Here is a 19,741-nt window from a genome sequence, read left to right as displayed (position 1 = left end):
TGCACGCCTAACTTTTGGCGAGCACTATTAAACAACTGCAGCCTCTGTATTCATTGAGGTACTACAGCATCAGAAGTTCCGGTGGCCATTGAAGGGGTCTCTGAATTTTTGCTGATACTTTCTACATTCGACGGAGTATAGTTTTATCAGGATACAAAATTTCATTATGGCTCTGGAGGTAGATGTATCTGGGATTGGTGACAGAGCATGCGGTGACAAGGGGGCTAAAAAGCCAGCACATTCAGCTCTCGCCCTCTGCTGGCCCACAAGAGATTGCCAGTTCTCGCCAGTTGAACCATTACTGGAACTGAACTGGCCATGGAGCTCCCTCCTGTGGGGAAGGAGAGCTAGTACACTTAGCGGAGATCCAGGTTATGGGCTTTATCATGATCCCACACGGGAGAATCAGGAGTTTTGTAAGAAAAAAATAAAAGTGGAAGCACATAAGCAGAGTCTTTCTAACGAGAAATAAAACATCATTTCTCGTTCATATGTGGCTGAAATTAAGAAACTGTATTTTTGTATTACAAGACAGCACACTGTGGTAGAGTCTGGCTAGGCCAGTTATCTCCCGAAGTCCTGTCCAGTCCAAATTATTCTGTGAGCCCAGGAACACAGGAACCCCATTTCTTAAGATTCAGAAAATGGCAATTTGTTGCTGTGAGAACAACCTTATGGCCCAAAATAAAGGAAACCCATCCCCCATCTCCATTAACTAATGCAGATGCTGCTACAACTTGAACCTGCCAAACACTTCATTTTAACTCAGCCTATGAAGATGTGATACAGCGAGCAGTTCATAGCATCTGCACACTGGTAAGCTTTGTTACACTCCCCAGAACAACTTCTGACTATTGATGAAAACCTGAAAAGACACAGAATATGACATCTACTCATGAAGAATGAACTCTGGTTGTACCTCAGTGAGGTGAGCCTGAGCTGAGAACCAACATGAAAGGTCTGAATCACATGACCTATGAGAATATAAAGAATAATACCCTAAGCGTCAAATAATCACTCAAATGGCAGAAACAATACCACTAAAGATTAAAATGAAAGACTGTTTTACAGTAAAAATGAAATTTGCCTGCCAGGTGACTATTTCTTGAATGGCTTTTGATCTGTTATCAGTTTTTCCTCAAAGAGATACATGTGCTTATTTAAACAGAAGCTCATTAACCATTTAGCTTGTACTTATTAAGCCAAGAAACAGCATAATACTAGTACGTCTTTGGGGAGATTATTACACCTGTTCTTTAACTTTGCTTCAGACTCTCTCTGAATTTTAAGTTATCCAACTTCTCACCGGCAAATTCCACAAGGAAGCTGGTGCTGAAACTGGTGCCATGATCACTATGAAGTTTTCAACTGGTATAAAATTATGTTTGTGTTTAGAGTTAATGTAGTTCTACATTCTGCTTGTGTTTAGAATTAATGTAGTTGTTCTGACATTGTTTTTAATAATATTAAGGCTTCTTCAAAACAAATGAAGTTGCTGATAGAACGGAATAATATGCATAGAATACAACATAGACCAGACAGGAACATTTAAGAACTTGCAAACTAATGTTTATTTTCCCACTAAAGTTAGGTTTTCTTTGAGCTAATATGATTTAAGATTCATTTTAGGTTATCAATTATTAATACTGAGTTCTTTGCAGGAGAAGTCTCACTGGGACTTAAAAGAAAAAAAGTCTCAAAGCATCTGTCATAGATTGGATGGAGTCAGACCACTGCCAGGGGATAGTTACTGATTGACAGTTTTGCATAAAGTTTTTGGAACTACAGACAATAAAAAACAATAATGACATCAAGCAATGCACTAAATCATTAGAAAAACTGTCCCAGTTGATTTTCCTAGCAACATGACTGCATCGCTGAAGAAATTACATCTCTGATTTTGTACAAGAATTGCAGTCAGCAACAAAAGAAACCCTTGGGAGTTTTTTTTTGTTTGTTTGTTTTTGGTTTTTTGTTTGTTTTTGTTTTGTTTTGTTTTGTTGAGAAAAACATAACCTGATTTTTTTTCCTTTGATTTATTTCTGATTCATTTTGCAGCTGCAGACACTGACACCGTGACTGCATCAAAACCTAGCACCTGGCCTAGACAAGAAGACAAGGCATGTCATCCTAAAACCTACCTTTTGGCCTCCAGGACCATTATCAATGCTTCCAGGATGGAACCAAAGCAGTTTGTCTGCTCAGCAGCAACCACGTGTAACTGCCAAAATGTGCTGTGAGTATAGGCAATTCTTATCTGAAGAAGTACTGCTGCAGCAACGCTGAACTTGTCCACCTACAGGTACATTATTGTCCTCAGAACAACACTATCTGGTAGTGTGTGTTCAAGTTTTCTTCTCTGACATGCTCAAGGCATGTTCAAAGTGCATGACAAGACACCAGCTTATGTCCAAGAAATATATATATGAAAGCAAAATTTGGTCCGAAGCTCAGGCCTATTCATCATAAGTAGCAAACAACTTTGAAACCCAGTTCTACAATAATAACTACTTTATGAATCATTTACTCATACAATAAAGTCTTTAATAAAGAAATGAACTAAGAATAACTGAATGAAAGAAAGACAAAATTGTGAATTTCAAATTACTTCAGAGAAAGTTTTCCATATGAAAATAGAGGACTAATTTTTTAAAAAGTCACCAATACCACTTCTGTGAGTTTCTATTTATCTATCATAACCCGAGGACAGCAGTACTCATCCACAGCACAGTACACAGGAATGGTTATGTGGCTCCACTGTGCTTCTAAAATTGCTTCTGAAAAGCATTATTCAAATGCAAGATGTTTCATATACATACATAATACACCGCAGTAGAATGAACTATCTTTTTCTACTCTCATTCAAACTCAGTGAACACAAAGATCACGGCTATGCTGCCCACTCAGTGGAAAGCATGGTACAGGCAGAGTACACGTTCATCATCTTGTGAAAGAGATTTGCGAGACGAAATACACAGAACATCAGAAGGTCAAAATATCACACATTTGGATAAATAGCTTCTTACATACCCCCACATATTCACCTTCTCTACCAAATGCTACATTTGTGTCTTTGCCAACAGAATCAGCACAATTGCCAAATAGGAGATTGACTGATTAAAAAAACAAGAGAGAGAGAGTGTTCCCAGATCTCTACTCATTATATTATTTGAAGCTCCTCTAGTTTATAGCATAAATCATAGAAGTATAAATGTAATTTACTTTTAATAAAAGTAAAGGCTCTTTAAGCCATTTTTTCTTCCATTTTTTCTATTTCTTAGGAAACAATTTTTGGACTAAAAATAGCTGAAAGCCTAGATTTTTTTTAGCATGATACGTAGATTCATTATCAAATATTTATCTTTATTTTCTCAGTTTTCCAGATACTGTAGTTTTTGTAATAATTGAACAAACATCTTCTGAAACTGTAACTTGTAATTGTCCACAGGTTTTCTTCATCTCTCCATATTTTAAACAGTTACAGTTAAGAAATTTAGAGCATTACAAAAAAACTATTTCACTCTTTCTTATGCCAGTATAGCATTTAATACTGGATTTGAATCTTAGAATTATAAAGTCATAAGCAGCTGATAAAGAGTTTTCTAGAGAAGCAGTCTTTCTGTTTAGCAATATGCATTTATTTCATTTCCCTATAACTTTTACAGGGTTTTTTTATTTTTCCTTTTAAACTTCTTACCTATTTTTGAAGTTGAAATCTAGTTACCAAAATCAATCATACTAACACAGTTTCATGTATACTGAGCAAATATTACAGTAATTTCAGACAATGTTATTTGTCATTCAAATTTCTGGCAATGTCATTTGTCAGCAGGAATGACTTTTAAAACAGCAGAATCTTTTGGCATCAGCCACGGCTGCCCAAAGAGCGGAAGAGCTTTCCAGAGCTGCTTTACTTATGTAAAATTAAGCGGTGCCCAGAGCTAATCTCTCTCTATTAGACAATGGTTGCAATTTCTAAATAACTGATTGCACAAGGTTATGTCAAAGGGTATTTGAAAAGCCAGAACTGGGGCAATGATTTTTGATCCAGCCAGCACACCAAGTAACAACAGAATGTCCAGAAAGCAGGTTCTAAAGCAGGTTCTACAGTAAGCATTCAGTAACGACATCTTCATACAGCAAATACTATAGGGCTTACCAAGCATGTGTCTTCTTGGGAGTACATCTTTTCCCACCTCTCTAAACCAACACGTATTTTTAAAACTTTTCACAAAATGGCAAAAACTGTTTCTCTACTATTACAGCTTCCAGTATGCAGTGGAGCAAATTGCTCCCAGCATAACATGATCAAATTATCTTGTCCAGTGAAAACAGAAAGAGTGACGACAAGTTTAGCAGCAGCATTGAATCTAACCTTACCAGCTCAGAGTTCCTACCACAGACAGGGATGAACAAGTTCATGACTCAGACTGCATATGGTTCCAGAATCATGTTACATTACTACAAACAAACAAACAAAAAAAATTAGAATAAAATGCCAATAATTATTCTTAGCAACACAATAGAACTGTAGTGTAGACAATCTTCAAAAAGATTAATGCAGAAAAGGATTCTGCATCCTCTTTGGAAGATGGAATACATGAACTCTATTTTTTCTCTGCCACACACTGTTATGCAAACCATTCTTTCTTATTCAAGAGAGTGGAAAACTATAGCATTCTTATCTGGTAGCACTTCCAAAATATTAGGCAGCTGGGATAAAATGACAAAGCTCCTATCTGGACTTCTCCCAGGCATGGAAATATTGAAATAACTGGGCTCTGATTCTCAAGTGGAAAAGACAAAAGCACGGATTTTTCCTGGATGGAGAAAATCACAACGAAAACTATACAGCCTGCATTTGTGTACTTCCATACCTGTTTCTTATTATTAAAAAAAAACAAAAAACAAAACAATTTTTGCAACTGCTTTAATGCATTTGGAATACATTAAAGCATGTCAGAGTAACATTATGCTATGACCTAATAATGTTTTTAGAAATAAAGAAGATGGATAGCAGCCTTTATTCTGAACTGCCATTTGTTTTCTGCTCCCATGAGAATGCAACTTCAGTACTCAAGATTTCTAGAGAATTATCAAAACCCAACACAGTAAAGTTACCTAACATTTGACTATAAGTTTTTCTGGCAGACTGGTGAGCAAATGGTGCTGACAACATCTTCTTGCATTAAGACAAGCATGTCATGTTTCCACTACAGAGAGAAAAGTTTACTTAACAACCGTACCATCCAGCACAAGTGAACCTGCAGCAGCAATAAGAGAACACTCAGAAAGAAAGCTTGGATAAGATTTTCCTCCCTCATTTCCAAAAATACAACTTTTTACTTCTGATTTAAGAGATTTTTTTGTTGCAGGTGTTTTATGCAGGACTACAGAGAAGTGTGGCACTTGCAGAAGCAGCTGACAGTCAGCAGCAACTTGGGCTGGCTTGAGTGTTGCCTTCTGGGATTTCCATCAGGTTCTTTTCCAATTCTGTAGAAACCAAGAAGTTAAAAAAATCAATTCACAAGAAATGATACCATCCAATATTAAGGGTAACAAAAGCTGGATGCATCCCAAGTCATTCCTACATGCCAGAACTCAGGAAGACACTTAAGTTAATATGCTTGCAGATCTGTGACACTGGCTTTGATGCTCAAAAAAATCTACCCAGTCCTTGAGAGCATAAATGTGGAAAATACACACAAGAAGCAAAATTTAACATACTGATGAGGTTTCCTGTCCCAATTTGAGCCATGTGCCCCATGGTCTTCTCCAGCTCCTTTATCATGGACTGTTCAAAGGCCAAGGCAGCAACTCGGGAAAAGAACTCATTGACATTTTCCCCTAGGAAACAACACAGAAACAATACGTTTTTGCAACTGCACAGTAGTGCATGATCAAACATGAACAAGCATATCTTGAACACATCACCAGTCAATACTGGGAAGGATTAGGCATTTCCAACAGTCTCTCTCTGATCACTGCAGACAGAATGTCGCATTTCTTTCCACTTCAGAATACTGTATCCTCTACCATACTTTTTTTTTTTTTTCATTAGCAACAAGGAGAATTCAGTTTGTGGCATAATTGTTTCATTCCTAATATATGTAGCAGTCCATACACATGTTTATGTAACTAACCATGAATTAAACATACTTAGACATTGCACAGCAACTTAAGTAGCCCTTTCTATAAACAGGACAATGTAAGCACACATACAGATGCTCAAATAAAATCAACCATTAATAAATCTGAAGTTTCTAATAGCAACAAAATGCAACACAATAAATAAATAAATTGTACTGAAATAAGGAACTTTAACTTCCTCCCTCTTTAACACTAGCCTCTGTGGTTACTTTATTCTTATATCCTTTGCAGTAACTTACCCGTTTTGGCTGAAACCGACCAGTATTCTGCCTGCATCTCATTGGCAAAGCGGATAGCATCTATCTCTGTCCTTTCACACACAGCATCTGACTGAGTAAATACCAAGAAATATCTTTAAGATAAGAAGTATATCTGTGCTAGTAATAATACAGTGGTACTGATAGCACCTACCCTGTGAGGCGGACAGTGGCCTTTCTGTCCTTGCCTCGTAACTTGTGTAATCATGCACTATTGCAAAAATGTTCTAATACTTGAAAAGAAATTACTTAGTATTGCTTTTAAAATGGAAGATTCTGTTCACCTTCTACTGCGTTGAAATAAAACAACAAGAAGGTTGACCACTGAATCTAACTATATAGTACAGCAGAGAGCTGCAAACAGACCAGTTATTGATCTTCGAATTCTTGGTACTCTATCTTTCTCAACAGAAGAGTTACAGGACCAAATAATAAATACAGTTCTTTTCATTTAATCATTCTTGTCTGTCTCAGACCCTTTTTTCTACTCTATTTTTACTATACTCAAACACATGAGTTTCTCCCCATCCCCTTTTTTAATACTCTTTTCCCCTTCTTTCTTATCTCTTCTTCCTGTTCTAAGACTACAATTTCTTTCCCCCTTCAACAAATCTTGCTTTCTTGCTTGTTATTTTAAGACCATTTTCCCTCTCATTTATTTTCCGTGATCAATCATACCAGTATCTTGCTATTTGCTTACTACCAAATCTTTTTTTGTTCCAACCAGAAATATGAAGCTGGAATCTGGCTCATTCTCCTTCAAAGCATCTTCCAGCCACTGTCTGAAATGCAGAAGAGAGATGAGAGTCAGTCAGAGGAAGTATGGAATATCAAAGGTAGATAATAGGGTCACAAAAAAAGTAAGAGGATGAACTTCTGTGAGAGTGTCAAAAGCCTCTTTTTCTAGACAGGAAGGGAACAGGAGCTATTCCAGCGCCTTTGAATATATGCCTTCAACTAATGAAAAGTTCAAACATGCCCGGTGTAGAGTGCAAATTCAGCAATAATATTAACACCCAGAGATATTATTTATCAGTATAAGGAGAAGGGGCAGAGTTTTGATAGAGATAAGGAATAAAAAACAAGAAGCAGAGTTAAAAATATGAACAATACAGCAGATTAGATATGAAATGAATAAAGAAGAGTGAAATCTATTCAGCAACATTACAAAATATCTTCCTGTGAAGGCTGCATGACTCTTGTCTCATAAGCTTTTATATGTTTGTTACTCTAGCAATCAAGTTCCTCTTGAGTCATCCAACAAAAGTCAAGGAGGGAAGAGAGTGTGTGTGGGGTGGAAATCAGGTTCACAGGTTTCAATTATTTTCAACCAAGCAGAGACACTAATATATATATAATTTTACAAAGTCCTATGTAAATGAGTTAAATACCATAGCAGTACTCTAATGAAATACTCTAATACACATTTAAATGAGACAGAGCACAGATTGTAGAGAAACACATACCTGCCTTACAGTCATAATAGTATGTTAGAAGTATATAAGCTCCGAGTCTGGTAACAACAGTGTGGATCACAGATCCACATTGGGTTTTGCAGACTGCACTAAAAACAGAGCAAGTTCGCTCACATCAGTTAGCGTGCTGCTATAGCCAAAACATTTCAAGTACTTGAACTACCAAATTTAGCTATACCTATATATACACCTTGAGTTTTGTTTTGGGGAATTTTTTTTTTTTTGACAGACATGTGAGACAGTGCACAGCTGTGCCAGGGAGGTTCAGACTGGACATTAGGAAAAAATTTCTTTACCGTGAGGGCAGTCAAACATCGGAACAAGCTTCCTAGAGAGGTGGTTGATGACCCACGCATGTCAGTGTTGAAGAGGCATTTGGATAATGCTGTCAATAATATGCTTTAACTGTTGATTAGCCCTGAAGTGATGAGGCAGTTGGACTAGATGACCTTTGAAGGTCCCTTCCAACTGAACTGTTCTACTATAACAGAATCACTACAGAAACTAGAGAAATAATGTAATATTGAGACTCTTGAGACTTCATGCATGAGATGCATCACATTGATTTCATTATCGACATCAGATGCAAACCTGTTAGTCCGTTTATAGCAAATGGAGGAAAAAACAGATACTTTTGATATGCACTTCATCTCTTCCTGTATGTCTAGTTTTGGAAGGATCCAGCTCCTTGTTAAGTGCCTTTTTCTCTCCACTGACTACAAAGCAAGCCTAAGATGAAGTTCAAATTTATGCTCAGCATTTTTCTCAGAACTATTCCAAACACATGCCTATCACCATTTATTTCATAGCTCAAAACACACTCATAATCCCACAAGTCCTCAGTAACTACAGGCCATGGAAGGCAATTAACCCCCCTGCGAAAGCTGTAAAGGCTAAGCCAAAACACAGAAACTTACTTGGTGTGATCCAAAGTCTGGATATCAGCCAGATCAAACACTGTTATTATAACTGCAATAAAAGAAAAAAGTAATTAAGTAAAAAAGTGCATCAGAAGTCTCTCCAATTCGACTCAACTTGTGAAATAGAAAGAATGCTTGTATACAAAGTGCAACAGTAGGTTTAACATAGAGGAGATGGGAGACTACTGGTTTGTTTACTCCCCTTCTTTCTCTAGCACCCAGTAAGACTGCCATCCTCAGTCTTCAACTTTAATAGTGCTATAGTCTGCAGACTAAAGGTAAAGATCAAATACTCCTTTTATTTTAGGACCCCTTTAATTTCTGAAAAAAAGCCTCTTATAGGAATACTAGAGGTATACACTTCTCAGTCTAGCAAAAATTTTATCAAAAATTGAAATTCTTTCCCCTCTAGACACAGTTGCCATTTTTTATTCCTTCATCATCATAACATTCAGAGCTTGCAGGTGTGACAAGTAATCTGTTCATGAGGTTTTCAGTTTCTTCCTCTCTCCAATAACGGAGAGCCCATTCCACCATACTGCGTCTACAGGTACCTTTCCAAGGAGCACATATAGGCGTATGTATATATGTTTCTGTATAAAGTACAATATCCTGTCACAGCCAGGGTCAGATTAATATTGTTCTCACCCTCTGCTCCTCGGTAGTAAGCAGATGCAATGCACTTGAACTTTTCCTGACCTGCTGTGTCCCATCTGTGCAATGGAGAAAAAAAGAAACTCCAGGTTAATGAAACCTAGCGCAACCTGAGTAAACATGCTAATGAAGCAACAGACTGGTACACGTTGGAGAAGAATGTGATACCAGAGAATTGTTGCCATCTGGAACATGTTATTCATTAACTACTGATAGAAATACCGTAAAGGCCTATTACTTAATGAAGCCATTTAAACTTTGGTTTTATCCTTATTTTTTATTTTTATTTTTATTTTTATTTTTTTTACTAACTGGTCATTTTGGAGACACAAAATGATTTGTGTTCTTTGAAACACAATTCAAACATTCATAGTTTGCATGGTAAAACAAAACAAAACAAAACAAACTTTTATTAAAGCATCATTTCCTCATCTATGTCATTTCTATGTATTTCTAGGGCAATCTGATTTTGAAACTATTTTCTGGGCTAATACTAGCTAAATTATGTATTAGCCCACACTAGAATCTTGTAACTTATGATACGATACCTCTCCATTAATGACACCAATAAGGATTTAAAAAAAAAAAAAAAAAAAAAAAAGGACAGACAGAAGGGCTTCATAATAACAAAAATGATATATGATATACACTTCTCCCAGCTACTGCCAGTACTACAGTACTGGGTTTTGCTATAGCATAGCAGTACCAGTCATTGGTAGTTGCAATTTTAGCATGTATGAAAACCTCTCAGCTAGAGGGGGCACCAGTGCTTATCATATGTAAATGTTTTACCCAGCCACTGAAGAATATGTAGATAAGGCAACCTTCAGTTTGTTCAGCCTGTGAACCTTCTTGCTTCAGCTGACAAAGTACTGATGTTTCAGTGTAGATTGTTAAAGGTACTCAAGTTCCAAAAATCATAGAATTAATTAGGTTGGAAAGCATCTAGTTCCAGCACCGCTGCCATGGGCAGGGACACCTCCCACACCAAGTTGCCCTGGTTTCCATCCAACCTGGCCTTAAACACTTCCAGGGATGAGGCATCCACAACTTCTCTAGGCAACCTGTTCCAGTGCTTCACCACCCTCTGAGTGAAGACTTTCTTCCTTATATCTAATCTAAATTTACCTTCTTTCACTTTAAAACCATTACCCTTTGTCCTATCACCACACTTCCTGACAAATAGTGCCTCCCCAGCTTTCCTGCAGCCCCCTGTATGTACAGGAAGGCCGCTATAGGGCTGCCCTGGAGCCTTCTCTTCTCCAGGTTGAACAACCCCAGCTTTCTCTGCCTGTCTTTGTAGGAGAAGACAGTGCCTGACAGAATTTTCAAAAACACAGTCACAGTGAAATCAGTGGGAAATTGAGTGCTTTCCAATAAATCCCACTAGCCATCTATTTGCGTCTTTAGGCACTGAGATTTCAGAGAAAATGTGTTTCCAAGCAAAAAGGTTTTAAGATTCATGCACTAAAATACTTCATACAGAGCATCTTATTTCTGCTCTACATCACACTACAGAGTAGATTCAGTAACGTTCTTTCCAGAAAAAATATAGCTAGATGCTTAGAATACCAAAGGACGTCCTTAAGCAGAACCAAAGCAGGTAAGAGAAGGCCAGGATTCCCAATAGGCTGATAAACAAAGGTGAAAATCAGAAAGATTTTGGACTCACTTCAGCCTTCTATGTATTAAAGAAAACCACTTATGCTGCCATTAGGAGACAGTGAAGTCAATGGACACATTACAGTTGATTTCAATCGCTGCAGGAATAAACCCTCCCAGTAAAGTCAAGTTCCATGATTGTAATACACACTAAATCCAAAGGACAGAATGGAACAACAATAGCACTTGACAAATTTGTTACAAGAGCTTCTGCTTCTCTTCCAAGAAACTTGAGTAAAAAAGGCAGAACTGTAATGAAATGTAGCAAGACACATAAAATTAATTTTCATTGACAAAACTTTAACATTTTTAAGGCTAAGAGATCCAGGACAGGAGTATATATGTATTTATTTGTTTATTTATTAACTTAAACTCCAAGTCCAGGTAGAGAACCTGTATTTTGCAATGTTGTGTGTTTTGTTTTTTTAAATTTTTATTCCATTAGAACCTAATGGAATATAGAGCCTAATTCAAACTCCACCTAGACCGTACGCTATGTGATACTTAACCACAGTGTTTCAACTTACATCTGGAGATTATATGGTATTCCTACTATTTCAAAGCGTTCAATTTCAAAATCCACTCCAATGGTCGCCTTGTAATCTCGGTTAAAATTATCTTTACAAAATCTGCAGTGAAGAAAAAAAGGATGAAAGGATGAAATACTAGCAACACCTGGCTACAAATAGCTGAAAAACTACACTATCTAGGGTAAATTATATGGAAAAGCATGAACTAACTGTGGAATGGCTATATATTGCAGAAGCATACATAAAAGCACTGAGTAACTGATTACCAAAAAGGAAGTAACATTTTGGGTTATAAATACAAAAGGAACATGTGATTAATCGGTAAGATTAAAAACTTACCAAATTCTCTTAGAAACATGGAAGAATTAATTGAAAATATAAACAGCTGGCTCTCATGGTAATAACAAACTACAGAAATTCAGTGCTCTGTTCAATGGACTTGGACACAAAATGCACAAGAGCTACTTTTAGCATCTGGCAAATACTACATTGTATTATATTTGACTGGATACATATTCAGTTCAGAAAACTGAAAGCTTTACTGCTGTTAGTGATGCACTTTGAACTTGTAAAAGAAAAGATGCAAACCATTTGCTGAGATATACTGTACCTGTTTATGAGGCTAGTTTTCCCAACATACAGGTCTCCTACCACAACCACTTTGGATATTTTCAGCCTGTTAGAAATATTTGAAAACACTAAATGCTTTTAGTAGCAATTTCAATGTTCTCACTAAAACAATTCTGACTTAGATCCTTAAATAGCATGTGATGAATACATGCATCTGCAACTCCAGTTTAACTAAATGCCACAGTGCTGCAGCAGGATCTTAAATTGTAAGAAAGAAAAGGTCACAAAACAAAACTCTGGAGAAGAAATAGTCCATTTCTTACTCTGTATGTTGTTTCTTAAATATATTGCTATGGGACAGAAGCTCTTGCAAGTATATACACTTGTCAGTTTGCACACAAGGCCATATAGTATCTATATCTTTATCAGCCCTTTAAAGAGTAGAAGTTTAGACTCTTCTGCCATTAAAATTAATTACAAGTTTCTCATTGACTTTAATAATACAGAATCAAGTCCTAAGTACACAAACAAGAAGTTAGCAATAACAAAATAACTCACTGCAAAATTAGTCTCTTGGGAAAACAAACAAACAAACAAACAAAAAACCACAACAAACCAAAGGCAAGAGCCAATACACTTCCTGACTATATGGAACAATATTAATCTGAAGCTCACTTCATACAAATAATCTTCTTTGTTCTGGGTCCTCCCACAGAATACAGCAGATGGGCTTGAGGTGACTCAACCTGCATTCTTAAAATTGAAATGTAGTGTATCTGTTAGGAGGTACAGGTGGATAAGTGAATGTAATGTTATTTGTTGACTGAAACTTGGATTGACATCTCCCATGCACATGCTACAAAAATGGTTTAAGAGGTTTAATATACTATCGTATTAAGAAATTGCTTTTTAAACAGGGGAATTAATCTTCTATTGAATGCAATGGTGATTTCAAGTTAGTGATTCTAAGCAGTCTAAATCTTGACTGGTGAGCTACACAGCTTATATTTCAGAAAAAAGGAAGGCATGTTTTTGTTCTAGTCAATGCAAATATGGTAGCCACAGGCCCCTAACCTGGTGATGTCTCTGCCTAAATAACTGTTAGTGATACAATACTGAAGAAAATCAACTACCTGAAGGGAAAGGCAAAAAAAAAGCAAGTGATGGTTTGAAGGTATGTGTTCCATTAATACTTTCTAGAAAAGAAAAGAAAACACTCCCTAGATTAGAAATTTTAACACACTGATGGAATATCAAGAGTCTTAAAAATAGCCATTAGCTACTGAATTTCTCAGAGTACCTTTCCAAATGACAAAGAACTATCCCATTACTTGGAATAACGGAAAAGGAAAATAATGGTAATTCCTGACATGTTTCATAATTCCTGTACCAAGTACTCAGTTGTCTGTCCCTTCTACCACCACACCCTTCCAAAAAATAACCTAATAATAATCATATCTAGATTGGAAAAGTGACAGGAAAGTACTTTCATTTTATTCAGAAAGCCAGAATTGAAAGCTTTTTAGTTGTGCTGTACATATACAAAATAAATTAGTTGGTGTTCCAGTTTACTCTGAGGAAAAAAAAAAAAAACACAAAACTGATACATCTTGGTTATGGAGCAGAAAAAATGCCTTGATTCACTAAAACAAGTCTTGCCAACAGAATCATCATGACACTTGTAACAAATTTAAATGGAAGTAAAACAGTGGCTATGCTTCTAAAAGCTATTAACTCATCGATGTCTCTCAGAGAGACATATTTTGGCTTTTTTTTTCTTAAAAAAAAAAAAAAAAAAAAAAAGTAAAATTAATAGATAGTGAAATGAATAAAAAATTCCATTCAAAGATGGATATCATGACAAGTCTCATGGTAATTAAGAGCTCTAGATTTAAGAGACTAGTGAACTAACTGTCAGTATTCATAGATCTTTCACTTTATGAAAGATCTTTTACACTGGAACACAGAAGCATTTATTACTAAAACATACACTTATGTACTTTAACAGAATAGGAATAATTTCTAACACAGTTTAGCTTTCTTGCCTTGCTTCAGGAATTAAATGAGTACAAGTATCTGTCCTGGGAGAGACATGACATGAGAAAACAAAGAACATGAAAAAGGCATAAAAAAGAAAAATCTATTTTTCAGTGCTATATATTTACTCCAGAATTTGGATCTAGTTTTAAGGAAACATTTAAAGTCAACTTCTCGGCATGTATACTATTAAAAGATTAAAACTAGATCCTTATGGAACAAAACTGCTATGTTTAAATCTGTCCAAAGCCTTTACCAAGTGCTCATTTGGTACACTCCATATGTAGCCTGTTTTCTCTGTTGTTGTCAGTATATCTGCCCTATTCCTTCTAACTGCTCTAGAACTTGCTTTTTGTGCTGACTTGCATAGGCTCAACACTAAACGGTCAGTTAATCGTTCAAACTAAGGGTGCAGCTATTTGTTGCTAAACAACCTGATTTTTTCCAACTCTACTTATTCCAGCAGGAAAAGAATCTTCAAAACTTGTAAAAAGAAGAGGCATTTTATTCATTCACTGTCAAACAGTACAGAACCATCATGGGGACGGTTGCACAGGAGTGAGGAACATGAGGAATCAGGAAAAGCCTATAAAGGAAGAAGGCTATGAAGAGGTTAAAATATGTGCTTCATTGCACGCTTGGTTTCTTACCAACTTACCCAACTGTTCCAGCACTCTGCTGACAAGCAGTTCTGACCTGCGCATGGAAGTGCTCTTTGAACTGCAGACAGGCCTCGGGTGTGTACCACTGAAGACAGGAGAGAACAGTGACTGGGATAAACTACGTGATGTCTACTTTGCAACAAGTCAAATCAGTAAGGAAAAATAGAAAAGGAGATTACTTCAAAGAGCTTGTCAAACACAGAGGTACCAAAGATTAAGAAAAGGGATAGCTTGGGCTAGAAGGCAGTACAGCTGCCTCACAGGTATATTTGTAAAAATTCCTTTGAACAGGTCATTTGACCACCTTTGAGTGTCAGCATCCGAACCCTAGCTAAACTTCCACAGCAAATACATTTGTTCACTACTCTTTAACATAATAGCTATTTTAAATTATTCCAATAATCCAAGGCACACAAGAAAAACACAGGTGAGAGAATGGCACAAGCAAATCATTCTTACTGCAAAGTCTTTAAAATCTCTTACTTGTATAAAGAACTGATTTTATTACTAGTTTTCAATTAAACTTAGCAGGTTAAAAATGAGGAAAACAACAGGGATGGTTTTCATAAAACTAAAAGTAAAATATGCAGCTGAGATCAAGCGTGAAAAAAATGCTAATTCCTATTAAAATGATGTTTTGAAAAAAAAAAAAAAAAAGAGAAAACGAAAGTGGTAATACTTTGTCCTTCCCTGTCCTCAACCCTTCTGTTACACTTCAAGTATAAAACTCTTTGGGGGCAAGAATGATCTTTTCTGTCTGTGTTTCTACAGCACATTTGATCTACAGCATGACTAAGGTTCCTGCACACACAGAAAATGAAAATTGCCTCAAATTCTTCAACCAAAAACTCCACATAGATCTAATTAGTCTTTTTTAGCTATGGTTCTCATTTCCTCTCAGTGGAGGAACTTTTTAACCACAGTAATTATTAATGTTTGGCTGAAAGAACAGGTATTATAAGATAACATTTCTGTTGCAAGAGTCACTTTCTGTTGAGGTTAGAGGAAGAAAACATTATTATTAAGTATATTAGCATTGAATGGGAAAATGAGGTCACATTCATCTCTGAAAGAAAACCTTAAAAAATCTGAAATTCTAGAAAAAGGCATCAACTGTAGATTAAAATAAAATACAAGGGAAATATAGTTTAATGTGGGAGGTGCTACAAACTCTGAGCACATGGATAAAGAATGCTTACCTTAGGAAACTGGGAGATTATTCTGTCCCTACTCACTGGGGGAACCATATGCTTTAGGCTGGACTTCATCCTCCAAATTCAATTCAATCCTACCAGACAGAAAACATGTAAAGAGAAACAAGATGTTTCGAAGTTGTCTTAACAGAGGGAAAACATGATAAAAAAAATTAACCCTCCTTATGGACTCATCATCTTTCTTTCCTTTCAGTACAACTGGCAGCTCTTTGACTTTGTGTTAAAGAAAATTGATTCTCATGTAAAAAGGGCAACTTCTGCGTGCACAACTGCAGTAAGAAGTAGTGGTTTTCTCTAACGACAAAGCACTGCCTAATTCTGCAGTAGGGCAGAGAACTGTATACTTAGTTAAACCTAAGTGCTAGTAGTTTAGTCCCCAAATAATTTTGCAATGTTTAATTTAAAAATCCTGCTCATTATTATTTTAAATGACTCCGCATAAAGCACATTTATTAATGTGAGGGGATATCTGATTTCACTAGGTCAGAAGAGGAAAGGAGGAACAAGGTAGTTGCCGCATTTCTTGGTGTGAAACTTTCATCCAAGATCACCTCAGAAAGAACTACATCAGTAGACAGTCTGACTTGGAAGAGTAACGTTCACACAAAAGCCACAAATGCATGAAGATATCCCACTTGAGACACTGTGTGTTGGTTATGCAATGAAGCCTTTTGGATTGTTAGGGGAGGGGACTTTTAATAAGGTACCAATACCAATTTCTTACTGGCATTCAAAAGCATGTTTCTAATAAGCACATTCATCATGCAGCAAAGCGTAAGGAGGACTCACCGTGCAGCAGCTGATGCCGCAGGATCCCAGCTACACGACCAGCTCAGCCTGCTGCTGCGTGCCCATAGCAACAGGCTGGCAACAGCTCCCTTCCTTCCCTTCTCTCACAGATCGGAAGGCGGGGTTGGAATGGAGTAACTGAACTATACGCAGTTTGTTTTAGAACAAACTGGTCTTAGCGGCCATTCGGATTCCTCTGATCAGAGAGTGCTCCTTAGTAAACTCAACAGTCTCCTCATCCTAATAGCTTCATTTTCTTCTAAGGTAGTTGTATGTCTGCATACATGGAGCAGGACTAACCTAGCAGAGAAGGAACTGAAGGAGTGAGGAACTGTTACAGAGCTAATATTAAGCATAATAGCAATTACAAAGGAATTCCTAAGGGATTTCTTTCAGTATTTCAACTGGATTCCATCTACAGTTTTGAGTCAGGATGCACACACCACCGATGAGCCATCTGGAATTATATAAATGTCTTTCTAGTCATTAGTAATCTTGGTTCTTAACATACTAAACAATAAAAGCAAGAAGTAAGAAATATTACCACTCTTTTGTATTGCCTAAGTATTGTTAATCGACTCATTATTTTAGACTGCATTTAGTATGCTACACTGTAATTTAGGATGTTAAACAATTTTGCTGTTCGTTTCATCGGTATTTAAGCTTCCAGATTTCGGGAAAAAATAAAAGCTCTCATATTCAAAAAAAATATATATATATTTTGATAATGCTGGAACAGGCTTGGGCGTCCTAACATCCAGGAAACAAGCCTCTCCTATTCATGCAGCACACTAAAAATTTTAAAGGTCAAATCAGTGTGGACAAGTAATTAAAAAAAAAACAACTGTGAAGTATACATAAAAAAAGAAAAAACACTCCTGTTGTTTTACAACCATAAACAAATAATTACGCTCAACAAAATTGCCAGTCCACTATTTAGAATTAATGTTTTATCATCTTTTGCAAGGAATTACTTTGGTAAGGGATCACTTCAGGCACTCATGTGATCTCAACCATACTGAAAACAAACAAAACAAAATACCAGACTTGTAGCTGATGAGTTATTCAGCAAAGAAGGCGGCATTACAGTATTTATTTTAACCATAAATATATAGCTCCAGCCATCATGCTACTTTTGACTCTATAAAACCAGACAGACCTAGATTCTTTTTATGATGTGCTCCTGCCCTTTTGGCAAGATTGAATGATTTCAAGAGAACGTTAATTTCTTAAAATAATAGTTCTTAAAATAAAAAGGAAAACCCTCCCAGCCAGTAAGAACATCACATTGTCACTTGCTTTCTCCATTTTCTCCTAGTTCTGGTTCAATACATCGTAGGCATGTAAAAATCCGTCATACATAGGATGACTCACTGTTTGTCTACTAGAGCTCTTTCACAAACTAAGCTACAAAAAAAAAAAAAAAAAATCAATTCAACAGCCACAGTGAATCCAAAGTCCAGGAGGGACTAAGGTAATCAAACAGAAACATTTTAAAATTGAAAGGCCATTTTCACTTACTGATTGTATTTAATCTTTCTCTCATACATTGAATTACCAAACCAACAAGTTAACCACACCATTAGAGGAAAAAGACCAATGATTTAAGAAACACAAAAGTGCTGAAAATACTGACAATTATATGTACTATGATCCAAATTTTCTCTTCTTACACAGCTTGGTCACCTAGGAGCACTGGGAATATGCTGTCTCCATAGCATCATACCCCTTCTTACATAAATGCTGCAGGAACAGTATCAGCTGCAGATTCTGTGAATAGACAAATGATTTGAGAAAGCCTTCAGAAACTGTGTATAATATTAGTTAATGTCATGACCACTAAGATCAGTATACTAAGCTATGGTGAGGGACAAGCCAGGACTCACACCAAGAAGATGAGAACAGAGTTAAAGCAGGGGGACGCGAGAAGTCTTTGATTTTCCCCATCCCTCCTACATTGAGAAAAGTTCACATTCTTCTACTGAAATAGGTTGAACCTTTAAAAATATTTAGTTAGTAAAAGTCAAATCTAGTCTAGGAAAATAAACTCTACTTTAAATAATCTGCTCTAAAACGATACAGAAAAAAATGCATCCTTTCCTGAAGATACTTTAATTTAGTCATACTTTTTCTTCTATGGATTTTGTTCATCACCCAATGACAATCTATTCCTGTGTTTTCTTTTAATCCGGCTGATCTGATTGACTTTGGCTTTGTAAAATCTAGTTTAAGAACTTCGATTATGATAATTGTAACTCAAATATAATGAAAAATATGAGTAACTTCTCTATTTGCAGAGAAATAACCTTTCATAGCACAAGCTGTTCAGTTTATTGCTGATGTCAGGCCACACTGACAACACAGACCACCTCAAAAGCTCTGCTATAAACACTACGATGTGTGCTCCCTGTGTAGTGTCCTATGAACAATACTATTTCACTGAATCGTACTAAAAATTTGACTAAATAACGAATACAGTTATGTGAGCTTACCTAATTGCAATGGAAACCCTTGGTACGCAGTCTAGCTGTTTATAGTACCACACTGTAGAGACTAGGAAAAAAAAAGCTACCCAAAGCTACTACACTCCCCAGCCTCCTTACACCTCATGTCACTAGCCTACTATGTCACCGCCACTAACTTGATTGCCTCTTGTTCAACCTGATTGTTTTCCAGTTTTGTCAAGTGAAAATACTTTATAATCTGTGGACAGGGCACGAACGCCCCCCTCCCGGTTTTGCAGAGGACACGGGTGCGGAGGGACCCCAGAGCACGGCACCACGGCAGCTCCCGCCCCGTTCCGTCACGCTCTCCCGTCCCT

At 36.7% G+C, this 19,741-nt stretch overlaps 1 protein-coding gene across 2 annotated transcripts; it reads right to left on the bottom strand.

Annotated features, from left to right (window-relative positions):
* Positions 1-1,746: 1,746 nt before the first annotated feature.
* On the bottom strand, positions 1,747-18,692 carry RAB36 (RAB36, member RAS oncogene family). Of its 2 annotated transcripts, none has more exons than XM_082774448.1 (11): positions 18,557-18,692; positions 16,117-16,205; positions 14,914-15,002; positions 12,259-12,324; positions 11,646-11,747; positions 9,451-9,515; positions 8,800-8,851; positions 7,108-7,189; positions 6,390-6,480; positions 5,728-5,847; positions 1,747-5,493 (listed from the first exon to the last, which is right to left on the bottom strand). In XM_082774448.1, the coding sequence occupies exons 2-11, from the start codon at positions 16,183-16,185 to the stop codon at positions 5,429-5,431; spliced, it is 801 nt and encodes a 266-aa protein (XP_082630574.1). In that variant the 5' UTR covers positions 16,186-16,205; positions 18,557-18,692; the 3' UTR covers positions 1,747-5,428. The 2 variants fall into 2 exon arrangements, with proteins under 2 accessions (XP_082630574.1, XP_082630573.1); XM_082774447.1 differs by lacking the exon at positions 18,557-18,692 and adding an exon at positions 16,921-17,149.
* Positions 18,693-19,741: the final 1,049 nt, after the last annotated feature.

The sequence above is a fragment of the Aythya marila genome (genome assembly GCF_965140915.1).
Source record: "Aythya marila genome assembly, chromosome: 17".
In the NCBI taxonomy this organism is placed as follows: domain Eukaryota; kingdom Metazoa; phylum Chordata; class Aves; order Anseriformes; family Anatidae; genus Aythya; species Aythya marila.
The sequence above is the reverse complement of the archived record's forward strand: the minus strand, read 5'-3'. Positions and strand labels throughout refer to the sequence as shown.

Coding starts and splice junctions, on each gene's coding strand:
- RAB36 (XM_082774448.1), bottom strand. CDS start 16,185: ATGAAGTCCAGCCTAAAGCATATGGTTCCCCCAGTGAGTAGGGACAGA. Junction 15,003..16,116: donor TAATCTCCCAGTTTCCTAAG/GTAAGCATTCTT, acceptor TCCTGTCTTCAG/TGGTACACACCCGAGGCCTG. Junction 7,190..8,799: donor CAGACTTTGGATCACACCAA/GTAAGTTTCTGT, acceptor TCTGCATTTCAG/ACAGTGGCTGGAAGATGCTT.